Source organism: Lycium barbarum, chromosome 4, assembly GCF_019175385.1.
Source record: "Lycium barbarum isolate Lr01 chromosome 4, ASM1917538v2, whole genome shotgun sequence".
Taxonomy (NCBI): Eukaryota; Viridiplantae; Streptophyta; class Magnoliopsida; order Solanales; family Solanaceae; genus Lycium; species Lycium barbarum.
In genome coordinates, this window is record NC_083340.1 from 11,816,687 (window position 1) to 11,833,074 (window position 16,388).

The window sequence follows — 16,388 nt, forward strand, 5'->3', positions numbered from 1 at the left end:
CTTCAGCGACTTAACCAAAATATCTCAAATATAATTAATTTATATTAGATTACAAGATTTAAAAATATACTCTCTTTGTTAACTTTTATTTGTTTATAATTTGCATTCCACCTAAGAAATAATAAATGAAATACATAATTTTACCATAATAACTATATTAATTGGTGTATAGCTTCGCTTGGAAAATGAGTAATCAATATTAGGTGTATAAGAAGGAAAAAAATATAGTACCCAGTTAAACATCATAACATAAATTGAAAGGGAGGAATACTATGATGAAAAAAAAATCTAAAATTCCTTGAAAATAATTATTCTTGCCACGCAGTTTATTTGATGTAAGAGAAGCACAACAACTGGATGGAAAACCCTCGTCTTGACTACTTCCATTTTGACTCCTAAACCGTCCTCTCAGAAACATTCACAAGTTGTGCGTGAGGATTTGTCTACGTTTGACAAATATAATTTGTGAAACCAAAATCTTTAACTTGTTAAACCAAAACAGCCCTCACACAAACAAATAAAGTGATTTGCAAAGTAAACTATAGTGCTACCGATTACGTCAAATTTCGAATCGCATCTAAGCCTTTCTGTAAGCTTCATATGTAAAATACGTAGTTGAAACTAATTCGAAAGCATAAAGTAAAGGCAACAAAATGCATCAGTGAATAATTGTCTGAATAAAACAGTATTCCCAAGTATACTAATGGTTAATTGAGCTGGTTCAAGACGTCATGTCTGATCTCAGAACATAAGTAGACACATAAGTACTCAAAATTGAAAAACATGTTGAATCTCAGAGAATAAGCGGACACATCATAAGCTGCCGCAGAAGGATGCGGTTGCTCTAACTCTCGGTTTGCTCCCTCAGTCTTCGGATTGTACTCCTAACTGTAACAGCACTTGCAGTGCTATTGAATAGAAAGTAGGGATTAGTTACTAACACAAAAAAAGGGAAAATAACAGAAGTTGAAAAGAGAGTAATTACTTCAATGTGTAAGCACCGCCAGCTTTGACTTTGCCACAATCTTTGCAACCCCAAATTCCCACTGCTTTCCTCTTTACTGCATACTGCTCAACAAGTACATATATGGTGAGAATCTTAAACTTGAGACCTCTTTACAGTGAGCAGAAATCCAAACTTGCAGCCAAGAAAACTATCATATCACAGAGCTTCTGGCTTATTAAATGTACCAGATCCATACCTTTCCACAAAACTCACAGAAGTACTTGCTATGCTGGCTAACCTCCATCTTCTTAATCTGCTTACGCAGACTGGCACCATAACGGGTACCTAAGGGTAGGAGGAAATAGTCAGGATAATAGATTTGTCAGACCAAAAAAAAAAAAAAACCTTTAATAGTTTTATGCACCTGTAACAGATGAAAAGGGCCAATTAAATAAGTAAATGCAAAAATCAAAGATATAGTTGCCTTGGATGAAAATTATGGTATATATTAACCAAAAACCCCATTAGAGTGATGACCTAGGGAGAGAATACAGCTACCTGAAATGACCTTAACAAAAAGAGCTGACTCAAGCCCATGAGTTAGTACAGTGTTATCGACAAGATGTAAGTTTCAAAAATTATAAAGGTATCAGGTGGCAAAACCATCAAAATCTCAATGAACATTCAGCCTGACCCACAATCCAACGTACCCATTCACTTTAAACACGTTTAATCCAGCATAAAGTAGAATATGCTTGATTTCTAGTAACAAACAAGCAGCTCCAACTTAGGGACTTAAACATCTATTGAATAAAAATACTAATCCATTTTGACAAGAAACATCTCAGCAAGACTTCAAAGGGATGCATGGATTTTGTGATCAAATTCTAAGCTAATATTTGACGCCCATATATACTATTACAAGCCTATAAACTGCAGAGTTCTCATGTCTATCCACTGCATTATCTCCTATTATTATCATTTTTTTTATTAAGCTTGAATAGATTTTTAAAATATCATTCCATTTTAATTTTCCTGTGATCCATACAGCTAAAAATTAAAGCAAAGAAAATAGCTTATTAACAGGGACCTACAGTGTGCAGGCAAAAACACCTTATAAGATATCATAATTATCTTTGATTTGATGGAATCCAGGCTGACTTGCCGATGTAGCAATAAACAAATTTAAGGAGCTATAGAATGAAACAAAGTCCTCAGTTCCTATCCAAGCAAAGAGTGATTGAGAAATTAAACCACTGTATCAAATTTAGTAGTTAAATTACCAGAAAGCACCTTGTGCCAAAAAAAAAAAAGTACCAAAGCATATCCTCATTACAACAAAATATGAGGTGTTAAAAATGAGCTATAATACTTACCATACTTGCCAACGATTCCAGCCTTCTTGGTCCTCTTAGTCTGCAGCAAAAATATAAATATTTCACATTAAAACTCGCCGCAACTTTTACTCAAGTTCAGATGCACATCGTAGCATCTACACCAACTCATCTCACTAGAACAGATTTCCCTATCCTAAAGTACACTAAACAACTCTACCTTTTCATAAACCTCCATACAAATATGAGAATTGTAACCTCGCCAACAAGAAGACTTACTACCTCTAAGGCACATATTATCTCCAAAACACCACCCACCCACCCCCCCCAAAAAAAAAAATCCTATACCAACAGCAACTATGAATAAGTCCCAATTAAGTGGGGGTCGGCTATATGAATCACTCGCTTCTTCATTTAAGCTCATCATCATACGTCTACCCTAATACTATGTGAGATAAAAATGTTACACCAAAATAAAACATGTCTGTTGTGCAAATTAGTGTTTGCAAGTACCACTATCTCAATACATTCTCCTGAGCATTCAATTTAGACATATAATTAGCATTTGCTTTTCCAGGTCAACAAAATATTATTTTTAATAGAGCATTTATAATACCCATTCAACTTAAAAAAAATGCAATCTTTGGCATTCTCCAATAACATTCAATAAACCTAATGAATGGCTATAACAAACTATAACCCAAAAAAGAATCACATAATACCATCAACCCTTTTCATCATCAATCAAAAGCAAAAAGAAAAAAGAAAAACATAAAGGAAACAGCTTCATTTAACCAAAAAAAAAGACAGCTTTTTTGACACTTGAAGAGATAAGTATCTGTAATTAAACTAACACTTAGATTTAACAAGTTATGCATAATGCACATGGAAAAAAAAAAGTGGGGGGGGGGGGGGGGTTACCATTTTGAGTGTTGATGGAGGATTTGGAGCGGCTACTTGTGAAAGGTGATAAAGCAAGAAAACTCTAGGGTTTTTTTGCTACTCTATTCTGTAGACTCTATAATTAGTTGCCTTGGACAAGATTCGGCCCATTGTTTGTCATGTTCGGGTTGACCCGAACCTTTATTCCAGGTTGGGCCTATCATCACTTTTTACACTTTTTTGTGCGGATTTGCACTGCTCTTTAATTTTTGGCCCTCAAAATGCTGCTTTTTAATTTTTACCTATATGAGGTTTGGGGATTGAACCAGCTCAGTTAAAAAAAAAAAAAATCACAAGGAGGAGTTTAGTAGCAAAATTAGGTCTATTTGAGAAAAAGTTAGGTTTTAAGGCAGAATTTTCCCAAATTTCAATTGAGTAAAAAAATAAAAATAAAATTGCCTTACTGCAAAACTCTAGCTTTTGCCTTATGCGTGGAGACAAAACTCTGCCTTAAGATAGAGTTTGTCTTATGCCAGAAGGCAAAACTCTGCCTTAAATAGAGCTTGTAGTCAAACTCTACCTGATAAGGCAGAGTAAACTCTGCCTTGCGAATCCAAACTCTACCTTGCGATATTTTTTTTAAAATTTTTTATTGAGCGGGGATTCGAACCCGGAACCAAGGGAAAAAATTAAAGACCACCCCCGAATAAGGGTAATCGTGCAAATTTCCCCACTTTTTACTGGTTCATGAGCAATTTGCACTATTGTCCTAGTTCGAGGGTGGTCTTTAATTTTTGGCCCTCAAATTGCTGATCGTTAATTTTTGTTCTTTGCCTAAAATATCTCGAGTTTCTGGGTTCGAACCCCAGTTCAGTCGAAAAAAAAATCGCAAGGCATAGTTTCGTTGCCAAATTATGCCTATTCGGTGTAGAATTCTAGCGGAGTAAAAAAAAAAAAAAAAATCCTAAGGCAAAAGAAAAAAAATTGCCTTAAGGCAGACTTTCCACGAAGCCTGGCCTTGCGATTTTTTTTTTTGGGACTGAATGGGTGTTTGAACCCAGAACCTAGGGGTATTTTTCGACCACTTTTTTAATCGAAAGGTAAACATTAAAGACCAGCAACTTGAGGGGGAAAATTAAAGGCCAGCGCCTTTGAAGGGAAATCTGTGCAAAAAAATGCAGGTTCATTCCCACAACTGTCCCCATTTCAGAGTGGTTTTTGACTTCTGTCCTTCAGCACTTTTCGCGCGGAATATGTTTAGATTTCGCTCGGCATATGTACCATAATATGGAAAAGGGTCAAATATACCCCTGTACTATGAGAAAAAGGTTTAAATATATCTCTTGTTATACCTTTAGTTCAAATATACCCCTGCCGTTATACTATTGGTTCAAATATACCCCTCCTCCTTTGAGGTTGTCTAAGGTGGACATCAATCTTATGTGGCATTGACATTTGATGAAGTGGATGTCACGTAACATGCTACCTCCGCGCTTCTAACCCATTTTACCCATCCCTTCTATTTATTATTCCACCACTAAAACCGGAAGTATATCGAGGGGTATATTTAAATCGGACACGGCAAAACTTTCAACACTCAACATAATCTAAAAAATATTACTCAACTTATATTGCATAACTTAATTCCTACGAAACTTGTGCCGAACGAGGCTAAAGTTCAGTTTTTGAAGATGAACGTTACAGAACTTATGCAGAACGAAATAGATTTGAATATTTTCATTAAATGAGAAGCAGAGACGAGTATTAAAGACAGTAGATATGAGGGGCCCAAATTAAAGACAAGTGCGTTTAAATGGAAATCCGTGCAAAAACTTCTAATTTGGAGTTAAAGTCTCGGGTGAACTAGGTGTTTTAGATCCTATATTCATAATAACATAAATTTGAGGTGAGAATGTTTATTAATTAACTATAGTTAAGTAATAAATCATTGATGTAAAAACACATACTAATAGACATTTATTGAGTTGGGGTAAACACAGCATGTGAATAAGATTTTTCCATAGCCATGAGCTTTATAACAGTATCAAAGCACATGATAGGCGACTCGACCGAAGCAAATTTTTGAAACTTATCTATTAAGAGTTTTGTTTATATTTTTTGTACATGTTTTTACTAGTTAAACTGTTAAACACAAACTCCTCTTAGAAATAAAAAGTTTTATATCAAATTTTTTACAAACTTCATTCTAGTCAAAATTTATTGCTCAATGGTCATATGATGTATATTTCTGCTCCATGCTCCATTTAGGTATTTTCTGGACAGAAGAGACAACAATTGAGTATAGTAATAACATACACTGGATATACACCTATGTTTACATAGTGATAACATACACTTGACATACACCTATCTAATGAAATTAGATAAAGATGGTGTCCGCACCAGCTTAGGTACACCTCTTATCTTTCATTTGCTACTTGCTATCTCCCACCGGCTCAACATATAAAAATATCAAATTGATTAGTAAATTCTAGCCATGTGGTGGAAACTGCATGTTTTATGACCATTATATAGGTTTATATCTGCCCAGGTTCAAAAGCAAAATAAAAAGGAAGGTGGTTTCATTGAATTTAATTCAGAAGTGAGGTTGTCAGTTATGGAGAAAGGAATTATACTAATCTTTTTTTTTATAACCGTGGTGTTCGGGCAGGCTTGCATGCACCTTGATTAATCTCATGAGGTACCTGCTACCTCCCATCAGCACACGGGCACCCGGTAATTCTGTCCATCAAGACTTGAACATATATAAAAAAATCACCTAGGACATTATACCATCTTCAAAAACACTTAGAGGAGCCCAGTAAGCCAAACTGTATATGCACCACAAAGTTGATATCAATAGTCACGTATACACGCCTAAGCATTACACAAAATATTCTGCATATTCAGTTGTCCTGCTTCTGCATTTGTTCTTAGGTAAAATAATGATTAACCACGTCGAAAACAAGGTTATTGTGGCCACCTAATGAGAAAAATGGTTCATTTGGACAGCACGGGCGGTCTAAAATCTTCCAACTGTGTGCTGGAGGCACTGCAGATATCTCGCAAGGCTGATTCTCCCTTCTCTAATCTTATAAGGTCAAATGTACTTTCAAGAACTTCATATCCCAATCCAGTTTGCAGAAGATGACCAGGCTCCTCACCACCATGTCGTATAAGGCCTCCTGTTTCTTTCAGAGAGATCACATTTTCACTAATTAATCTACCGAAAATGTGACCAAGAAATACAGCTGCTTTTGGAGCATCAGTAACTTCATCCTCCAGAGTCGCTAAAACTGATTCAAACCTGCTAAGAGAAAGACAATTATAAGAAAAGACTCGGAAGATAGTAGAAAAGAAATTGGTGGCTTACCCCTCAATGAGCTGTTTGGTATCCAGTACCACCTTGGACTTCGTAAGACTGATAAGAAGCCGAGTTAGAAGATCCCGGTCTCTTTCTTTCCTCTGAAATGAGTCATTTACCCAAATCGATAACATCATTGGAAGGAAGCTTGGTGAGTTCAACTCTCCAATGCGTAGAACAACTTCGTCCTCATCAACTGCACTGGAACCAGAAAATAACACGCATTATAGCTGTAAAACGAAAATCAAAAGTAGGAAATCCCCGAAAGGATCTTCTCTCACGTAGTCAAACAGAATGAAAGAATAATGCCACATATATTATGTAAACGTAGTTAATAGTTTCCTTTGCTATAAGTTTCCTTAACAAAGTCGGCACCCTGAATGTGAAGCTACAATCATAGAAGTACTTTCCTTACTAGAATAATTTTCACGTTACAGATATGTACAAACAAATACTCTATCACATTAATTACATTGGGGCAGATAGTCTATAGAAGTTTTCATATCTTAAGAACTTAAACTTCGTAATTAATTAACTGGTCATATCATTTCCTTCAGATGGTTCTATTACACTCTTGCTATGATGCAGATTCCCCAAAAAGTCCTCAAGTTATATTCTTTCTTTACATTTTATGATCAGTAATGCACTGGCAACTTGTCTCTTTTTCAACGCAGCTTCTTTTACGGATCCACCGTAAAGGAAAGAATTAGTAACTAGGGTATAGACAAATTAAACAATGGAAGAGAGAAATTTTACCTGTAAAATTCATGAATAGCTGCAATTAGGGGTGTTCATGGTTCGGTTTGGGTCGGTTATTGATTAAAACCATAACCAAACCAATTTAGTCGGTTTTTAAATGTCTAAAACCATAACCAAACCAAATAAAATAATAACCACCGGTTTGGTTATTGTCGGTTTGGTTGGATTTATCGATTTATGACTAGCAGCCATGAGACTTATCAGTAAAACATTAAAAAGTTGAAAAAGACATGTCTTTTTTTTTTGTTCAAACGATAACTTTTATTTATCATTTAAGGTGAAACATACATCATAGAAATATTTTCACTATTAGTGATAGTGTCATACTCAAGTTATCCAAAGTTGCTAAACTATTACATATAGAGCTAAAAACTAACTAAGTAGTGGCTGCACCATTTTTGTCATCTTAATACACATACCTGGAAATAAAGTAGAGCATAGGAGCTTTTAGTTGTTGTTACAAACATACATATTAATTAAACATAAAGACTACCTAAAATTAAAATGAAAAAATATATGAAATAAAAAAACTTTGTGTAATGATCCCAAACTTTGGGGCAATACTTGCATTTTGTCCTCAATTCTCCCATTTTATTAAAAACACTTTGTGTAATGATCCCAAACTTCAGATGTTTTTCTATCATTATCCCCAGGGCTAGGGTCTCGACTACAAAGAGTTGTTCTTTTCTGCCTTTTAGGAGGATTACCCACGGAAGAAGTATTAGGGCATGCCTTTTAGGAGGATTACCCACGGAAGAAGTATTAGGGCATTACCATGTGCTTGAGTTACAGCAAATGCTGATGTTACTGAAGTATCTTCTGTAGGAACCTCCAAATCTACAACCTTTGTCCTTTTCACATGAAAAATATTAGAAGTGTAGGACCCATTCAGACAAGAAAAAAGAAAGGTATAAATTCGGGAAAAAAAGAAGAAACTACCTAAAATCAAATGGCTGACAAAGAAAGGCTAAAAATTTAAGTTAAAGACATTAGACTCTAACGTGAGCTTCTGTTAGTAGGTTTACATTTAACACTTAAAGAGTTAAAAGACTTAAAGACATGGGCTTGGACATATTCTTAAAAACATGGGCCTTAAACAATCATGTGAAATAAGTAGACCAAAAATCAAATTAATGATTAAAAGGTATGAAATATTTATAATTATTTATGAAAAACTAATATTATACATATAAATAATTATAAAATTTATGTATATAATTTATCGGTTTGGTTCGGTTATTTATTCGGTTATTTTTTAATATAACCATAATCAAACCAAATATTATCGGTTTTTAAAATTTAAAACCAAACAAACCAAACCAAACCAAATTTCGGTTTTTTTATTCGGTTTGGTTTTGGTTTTAACCAAAACCGTGAATAGCCCTAGCTGTAATCGACATTTCATCAAGAGGTCGCTGTGGCGAGGCAGCTGATGATATCCTACTCTCATGGGGATGTTTAGCTTCCAACCTGCAATCCTGGCTTCCAGATCCACGATTTTGTGATGGCATTCCACGAAATGGAGTCATCTGAGGAGCTGGCGAAGAAAACATGGATGGCCGAAGACCTAAATCTGCAGGCTGCCCTTTTCTAGCAGAAGAAACAGTGCTTGAACCACGAGTGGACCGACTGACCTGAGCTCGACGTTCTTGAACAGCATCCCTTCGCACTTCCTCGATCTTTTTGGGGCCTTCTACTTTTCTTCTTTGCTGCCACATATTTTTTCTCAAATCAATAATATCCATTAACATAAACCTCACCCTAGTAGACAAATCTGTATTGTTAGCCATTGTCATCATCATATCAAAATAGGCGTCCATGTAATCCTTCGCCTTGGAATGGTCGATCATTTCTCCTATAGTGCTCATAAGCTTGCATAGAGACTCAATATCTTCCTCATCTGGAGTCCGGTACTGCCCCAGCAATTTCTGGATGCACTCATGCATTATCCTCTCTGTAAGCATCTTCTTCTTGTATAATTCCCCAATCAGTCTTATGTTACCTAACATCCTTCTTCGTGCTTGTAACCTCTTCTCCTCTCTCTTTCCCTCTGACAGCTTCACCTCTCCATCCTCTTCCATACTGTCAGCTTCTGCTTCTTCTCTTTCACCTCTCTCAAACTCCTCCTGGCATTTATCAAGGAGAAGTCTCTTGAAAGTTATTTTCTGATTGTCCTCCACAAAATCAGGAAGTTCCCCGGCTAGATGATGACAAAAATTTGCATACATCTCACAAAATGTTGGCTCCATTAGAGCTTTGTCAAATATCTGTGAAATGACACCAGCAAGAATGGTAGCACTGTCAATATTAACCTCCTTTACTTGCTCAAACAACTTCTCAAAATTTTGTGGAGTTAGCTTGTTGAGGATAGCTTTCAAGTGTCTACGTTTTGCCTCTTCTGCATCAGTCACTTTGCGTATCTCATATTTCTTGTCAGCTTTGTGCATAACTTGCAGTGGATGAGAAGGACTTGAACCTTTTCGAGAGCCAGAAACCCGCTGCCAGCGGTTGGCATCGGACAGAATATGTTGTACTCCTCCCTGAGAGGCTAATGGTAGCATTGTTCCTGCAGGAAACACAGATACATATTGGCTAGGTGGCTGTCCTTGTAGATTCCTCATATTTTTGTGGTTTCCTCTTCCTGGACGAGCACCGTTAGCGTTTCCCCCTTGGTTGATATCAGTATGTTGCTCATTGGTCCACCTGCCATCATCCACCATTCCAGTAGGACGGTTCTCAGACCAAGACGAGCTGCCTTGTCTGCTATTAGTTTGTCCAGGACAGGGGTTTGGACCATGCTTGTTAAAATCCACCCCTTTTGAATTAGGACTTAAAAGGGCCTCCACCATATGCCATGGAACTTCAAAATTAGCAGGGAGATCAGCGAAATGAGAAGAAAGGGTAAGAAGGAAATCTCTTGAGTATCTCTTTTTGCCTGTAGTGACACTTCCACCATTTGGATGCCTAAGATTATCATTAATGATCTTATTGTCACCAGAAGTTTCCAACTTTGGAGTTGACATAGCAGCATCTTCCCAGTTGTTTTGTTCACCTGTACTCTTTTTATCTTCATTTGCTGAAAAATCTTCATTAGAACTTGATGATATCTTCCTTGCTGTGAGACTGGAACAGCTCTCAACACTTTCTGAAGAAACAGAAGACTGTAGTTTCTCCTTGGGTCCCCCTTAAATGCCATATAAAGATCAGACGTATCCCCAGCTGCATCAGCTTTCTGAAGAATTTCTCCTCTTTTTCTTTCCCCGGGAGTTTGCATTTTTCACCTTATTCATAGGTTTATCCTTTGGACTTGATCCTTGAACGCGACGATATTCAGTTTTTGTTTCGTCAGACACTTTTCCACAAATTTTGGTATATGATGGAGATGATGGTGAAATATGAAAAAAATATCATTTTCAGATCTCTTATATGTTTTTTTCCGATCTCTGATGTAAAAAATAAAGATATCTCATAAAAAGATCATAAAACTAAAAAAAATAATATAAAAGGCCAAAAATCTATTTCTCACCTAAGTAAGAACATAACCTAAATAAGTGAGATCATCTAAGTGGAGTAGTGGATATAGCAAATCATACATGATGACTTCAAGAATTTACTAAAAATTAAGCGTATTGCACCCATACTAAAGAGAAACTAAAATGACTTGTCACAATTTTGAAAAGTCTAATTTTTGCAATGATTTTCTTATAATAGCCAACCAACCGAACCATTGACAAAGCCTAGTCAAACACAAGGGGACATATAATGAGGACATATAAAAACAAGAGAAAGAAACAAAACACATGAACAATAACATTGAGAACCAAAATCACATCACACTACCATCAAATATAAACAGTGTTGCACTAGTTTAAGAGTGTTTGAACAAAACCTCCTACAGAACTAACAAAAAAACATGAGCTTAAATTTTCTAGGCAGCAACCTTTTGCTTCTTTGGCACCCGATAGGCACCAACCACACAGGCGTGGTCCCTTTCAAAAGGTTCAAGAGTAACTTGTTCAATTGGTTTAAACTGCTCTGCTTGTAGCTTCTTCACTTCCTGAGCAAATACAGCCTCCGCTGGCACTGTTGAGTCAATACAGTTTGCCTATAAAAATAGAGGGAACTGTGTAAGCAAAGATAATGAATAAATAACAATCAACAGAGCAGAAATTCCGGTGCACTCAAATTCCCCATAAAAGGAAACATGTGGAACTTTCAACAATCTCTTTACATTGGCATAACATGATTAGAGCAGTGGCTACAAACCTTGATTGATATAACAAAGTGACCTCCAGCTTTCAAGAAGTAAGATGCATTTAGAGCTAAAATTCTTGCCTGTGAACAAAAGAGGTTATTTAAACATTCGAATAGAATTATACACCACATACTGCTGTGCTGCAGGACAAGAATGGAGACTCAAATAGGGTTGGCCACAGGCAAACATCTCCTTTTTAGGCCAAATCTCTGCAATGTGGCTTATGTAGAGCCATAAAGACGAGATATACAAAGTTACTCTTCATGATATGGAAAAGACAATAGGCTGAAGAAGAAAAAAGTCAAAACACATGAAAAGTAAACCATATTTTCATTAGAAGCAATACAGTTCACAAGATCAGAAGAGGTCCTTGTGTCAAAAGAAGTATTGACATATTGTACTGTTTCATCTTATTCAAAGAAGAAACATAGAATGAAAAACAAAATTGAAAGCAAATAAAGGTAGAGTAGGAAGTTAATAACTAAACTTAAAACCAATAAATAAGACAAGCATCAGAAACTCGGTTTTTGCATCACCCGTGAGTCTTGAAGGGGAATCCGAGTAACTCATCATCTGCTTTTCAGTTCAATATAGAACTGAAGGAAAAGAAAATTCATAGATAAAGCACTTTTGAAAAGTTTAAAGTCTAGTGAACAAAAAAATGAACATCTAAAGTTTGGGTAAGAAATTAAAAGACGTTAGACTATATATTTGGGTAAAGAAATCAGCCACAAAAGCAAAGGTTACTTGAAGAAAACAAAGGACAGAAAAAAAAAATCGAAAGTGCAAGAATGAACCAAACCATAAAATTCTTTTCCTTAAAAGAAAAGACAACAGTAATTCAATGTCAAGTCAATGAAATATAAATCTACAGCAAATGACCAACAAAATACTATTCCATATCTATGGCCATAAAAAGTCAGACCTGATCAGGCTGAGCAACATCAGAAAATATCACATCGACCATTCCAACCAGCATTCTGTATTTAGCTGGGTGTCTAGCATCCTCAATAATGGGAATAACATTAGTACGTTTCTTAGCCATGTTCACCAAGTCCCTCCCACTTCTATGAGAAAATTCAACAGCATATACCACCCCATCCTGCAAAAGAAATAAGTTCTAATAAAAAACCAGCACATCCCTCAACACAAAATAGGAATCAATTCATAGGCCATAGATCCTTACAGGACCAACAAGGTCTGAGACATGAGACACTGTTGTTCCCGAAGCAGCACCAAGGTAAAGGACACGAGCGCCTGGTTTCTGGAACAGATTACAAATGGAAAGAAGAATGTTATTATTGAAATAAAGGGACCCTTTTTCAAGCTAATTAGTTGACAAGAGACAAACTTACAATCCAGATATCATCAACTCCTCCAAGAATTGCAGCTGCTAACTTAGAACGGAAAGGATTCCACACTCTGTATTCAATCTTTGTTCCATCTTCATTCTAAGAATATAATAAGCAAACACAGAAATCAATATCTTGTACATAATGTAAATATTAAACTGGTAAGTTCTGGCATACACAGGTGGTTTTTATTTTACGGATATATTGAAGCTGATTAAATTCTGAAATGATTAAATAATCAGAACAGAAATATATGGTAGGTTATGCAGATTATGCATACAAGACTGGCCAAGTAGGAGACAAGTAACTACAATAACAATCAAATCATTATACTAATTTGCAAGTTCTTGTAAATTGAGAACAAGTAAGAACATAACGCACCATTCCGGAACTACATACTTCAATTTGATAGCATAAACGGCAATTGACTAACATTTAAATAGATTGAGACAAATCACAACTTATGGTCATAATCCACTTCATAATCAATTTTCTAGCACTAAGCTATGCACATCCCAAAAAAAATCAACTTTCCAAGCATTTACTAATAGTCACACAAAGTTATGTACATCACACCAAAGTAAAAAAAATAATTACTCAACATCCAAATTTCTAAGCACCAAGTTATGCACATTCCAGAAAGATTCAACGTTGCAAACATTTGCTAAGAGTCATATAAAGCTATGTACACACAACATACAGCACAACAAAAAAAAAACAGTTACTTAAAGGAAAGGAAAGGGTTATAACCTGAACAGAGATTCTCTTCTCATTGTAAACAGCTTCACCAGGTACCAAATTCTTAGTACAAAGAGCATCCTCCTTACCCTTAGCAATAAACACACCTCCATGTCTATGAGGCTCCACCACAACCCTACTACCACCCTTCATTCCTCCACGTCCTCTTCCTCCGCCTCTTCCACCTCTGTCTCCTCTGCCTCCTCTTCCACCACCACGCTTCATCCCACTTCCTCCACTGCCGAATCCCCCTCTGCCACCGCTGAAACCACCTCGACCGCCACGTCCTCCTCTTCCTCCTCCATCTCCTCTACCACCCCTGAATCCACCACCACCACCACCACCACGACCTGCAAAACCAGTGAACCAAACCACATATTAGAACATAAACAACAACAACACCACCAACTACTACAACATACCCAGTGTGATTCCACAAGTGGGGTTTGGGGCGGGTGGGGTGCAGTGGCGGGGACAGGATTGTTTATTAAGGGGTTCAAAAAAATAAAGAATTAAACACACAAGGGGTTCAACATGTATATATTTATAATTTTAACCTTGTATATACAGTGTAATTTTTCGCCTTGACCCTTACTGGCTACACAGATAAACACACAGCTCAAGAAAAGCGTTTTCAAGAATAGGTTTAACAAATACACTACTATTACTACTTAGGGAACTTATATACACTCTGCTTTATTGAACCCATTTCATACAATCAGGCAGTAGAAGTAATTACGGTGAACAAAGTCATAAACCATGTATTACAACAGACAGAAACGACTACTACTACTAGTAAGCAAACTTATATCCGATAAGTAATTGCATACAACAAGAAATGCATACCTCTAGTTGGTGCAACCATGGCTGCTGTTGTAAGCAACTTTGTCAGCTGTAGTGAGAAAGTTGAGCAGACAAGTGATTTTAATGCTGAGTAGCGTTGTAAGTCCAGCACACTTTATACAGTGCTATAATCAGGGTTTAGGGTTTTGCGAGGTGCTACTTGGGGTGCTGAGTTGGGTATAAGCTTCATAATGGGCTGAAACTTGCATTTTAATTTTTGGCCCTCAAATTGGTGGTCTTTAATTTTTATCCTTCGCTTAATACCCGAGGTTCTGAGCTCGAAGTCAAGCTCAGTAAAAAAAAAGAAGGAATTTCGCAAGACAGAGGTGTGAATTCACAAAGTAGAATTTTGCTGGGCAAAATTTTGCATGCTTAAGACAGAGTTTAGTCCAAAACGTAGAGTTAGAAAAACTCTCCCTTAAGATAGAGTTTTGAAAAAATCTACCTTGCGATTTTTTTTTAATTTTTGACTGAGCAGGAGTTTGAACCCGAAACCACGGGATTCTAACGAAGGACAAAAATTAAAGACTACCAATTTAATGAGCAAAAATTAAAGACCACCCCAAAATAAGGACATTGCTGAGATTGCCCCTCTTTTTTCTGTGTAAGGAAATTAATCAAATTAATATGCTTTCATAGTGGGCCAATCCTAAGGCCGTCTAACGGACGATTCCTTAATGGGATACATTTTTTTTGTGCAGATTGCCATTCAAAAGCACTGGTCTTTAATTTTTGTCCCTCAAACTGGTGGTCTTTAATTTTAGTCCTTCACCTAATACCTGAAGATTCTAGGTTGAACAACAGCTCAGTAAAAAAAAAAAAAAAAAAAAAAAGGAATTTCGCAAGGTAGAGTTATAGGCCTAACTTTGCTACAAAACTCTGTCTTGCGATTTATTTTTTTTACCGAGCCAGAGTTCAAACCCCAAACCACATGGTATTAGGCGAAGGCCAAAAATTAAAACCACCAATTTGAGGGGCAAAAATTAAAGACCACCAAAATAAGCGCATTCCTGTGAATTGCCCAATAGGATGAGAGGGACCGGGACCTTAGCGGGTCGAGATTAGCGGGTCCGTCTGATCCCACTAACTAAGGGGATGGGATGGGTCAGATCCCTTGGTGCGGTTTTCAAATTTTTTTAAAATTGTATTAATTGAAATCACTAAAATTTTTATAAGAAGATGATAGTGTGATTTAACACGACATAAATTTAGTAAATGAACACAAATTTAAAATAAACATCAAACTTAAATTGATAACATTGTAAATTCAAGACATACAAACATGTTTTTTCTAAATTAACATTCACTGGACATACACCTATCTAATGAAAGTAGATAAAAATGGTGTCCGCACCAGCTTAGGTACACCTCTTATCTTTCATTTGCTACTTGCTATCTCCCACCGGCTCAACATATAAAAATATCAAATTGATTAGTAAATTCTAGCTATGTGGTCGAAACTGCATGTTTTATGACCATTATATAGGTTTATATCTGCCCAGGTTCAAAAGCAAAACAAAAAGGAAGGTGGTTTCATTGAATTTAATTCAGAAGTGAGCGTGGTTGTCAGTTATGGAGAAAGGAATTATACTAATCTTTTTTTTTTATATAATAACCGTGGTGTTTGGGCAGGCTTGCATGCACCTTGATTAATCCCATGAGGTACCTGCTACCTGCCATCAGCACACAGGTACCCGGTAATTTTGTCCATCAAGACTTGGACATATATAAAAAAATCACCTAGGACATTATACCATCTTCAAAAACACTTAAAAGAGCCCAGTAAGCCAAACTGTATATGCACCACAAAGTTGATATCAATGGTCACTAGGCCTGTGCACGAATCGGTTCGGTTCGGTTTTGGCCATCATCGAGTTGAAATTTCGAATTTCGACTTTCTAAAATTCTCAACCAA

General features: G+C 36.4%; 3 protein-coding genes and 1 non-coding gene across 4 annotated transcripts; all 4 read right to left on the reverse strand.

Annotated features, from left to right (window-relative positions):
• Positions 1 to 640: 640 nt before the first annotated feature.
• LOC132635205 (large ribosomal subunit protein eL43) lies at positions 641 to 3,317 on the reverse strand. The gene is made up of 5 exons (XM_060351495.1): positions 3,202 to 3,317; positions 2,323 to 2,362; positions 1,203 to 1,291; positions 986 to 1,068; positions 641 to 908 (listed from the first exon to the last, which is right to left on the reverse strand). The coding sequence occupies exons 1-5, from the start codon at positions 3,202 to 3,204 to the stop codon at positions 845 to 847; spliced, it is 279 nt and encodes a 92-aa protein (XP_060207478.1). The 5' UTR covers positions 3,205 to 3,317; the 3' UTR covers positions 641 to 844.
• Positions 3,318 to 5,841: 2,524 nt separating this feature from the next.
• LOC132637158 (eukaryotic translation initiation factor 4G-like) lies at positions 5,842 to 10,961 on the reverse strand. The gene is given in 6 exon segments (XM_060354296.1): positions 5,842 to 6,469; positions 6,536 to 6,727; positions 7,283 to 7,310; positions 8,652 to 10,467; positions 10,470 to 10,530; positions 10,532 to 10,961. Coding segments are annotated over 6 exon segments (2,448 nt in total). The 5' UTR covers positions 10,576 to 10,961; the 3' UTR covers positions 5,842 to 6,162.
• A 137-nt stretch (positions 10,962 to 11,098) lies between these two features.
• On the reverse strand, positions 11,099 to 14,621 carry LOC132635206 (rRNA 2'-O-methyltransferase fibrillarin 2-like). The gene is made up of 7 exons (XM_060351496.1): positions 14,477 to 14,621; positions 13,643 to 13,980; positions 12,896 to 12,991; positions 12,727 to 12,804; positions 12,466 to 12,642; positions 11,552 to 11,620; positions 11,099 to 11,390 (listed from the first exon to the last, which is right to left on the reverse strand). Exons 1-7 carry the CDS (start codon positions 14,493 to 14,495, stop codon positions 11,214 to 11,216), a joined length of 954 nt encoding a protein of 317 aa, XP_060207479.1. The 5' UTR covers positions 14,496 to 14,621; the 3' UTR covers positions 11,099 to 11,213.
• Positions 12,049 to 12,119, reverse strand: LOC132639003 (small nucleolar RNA snoR60). Its single transcript, XR_009582053.1, has one exon. It is a non-coding gene; the product is annotated as a small nucleolar RNA snoR60 (small nucleolar RNA).
• Positions 14,622 to 16,388: the final 1,767 nt, after the last annotated feature.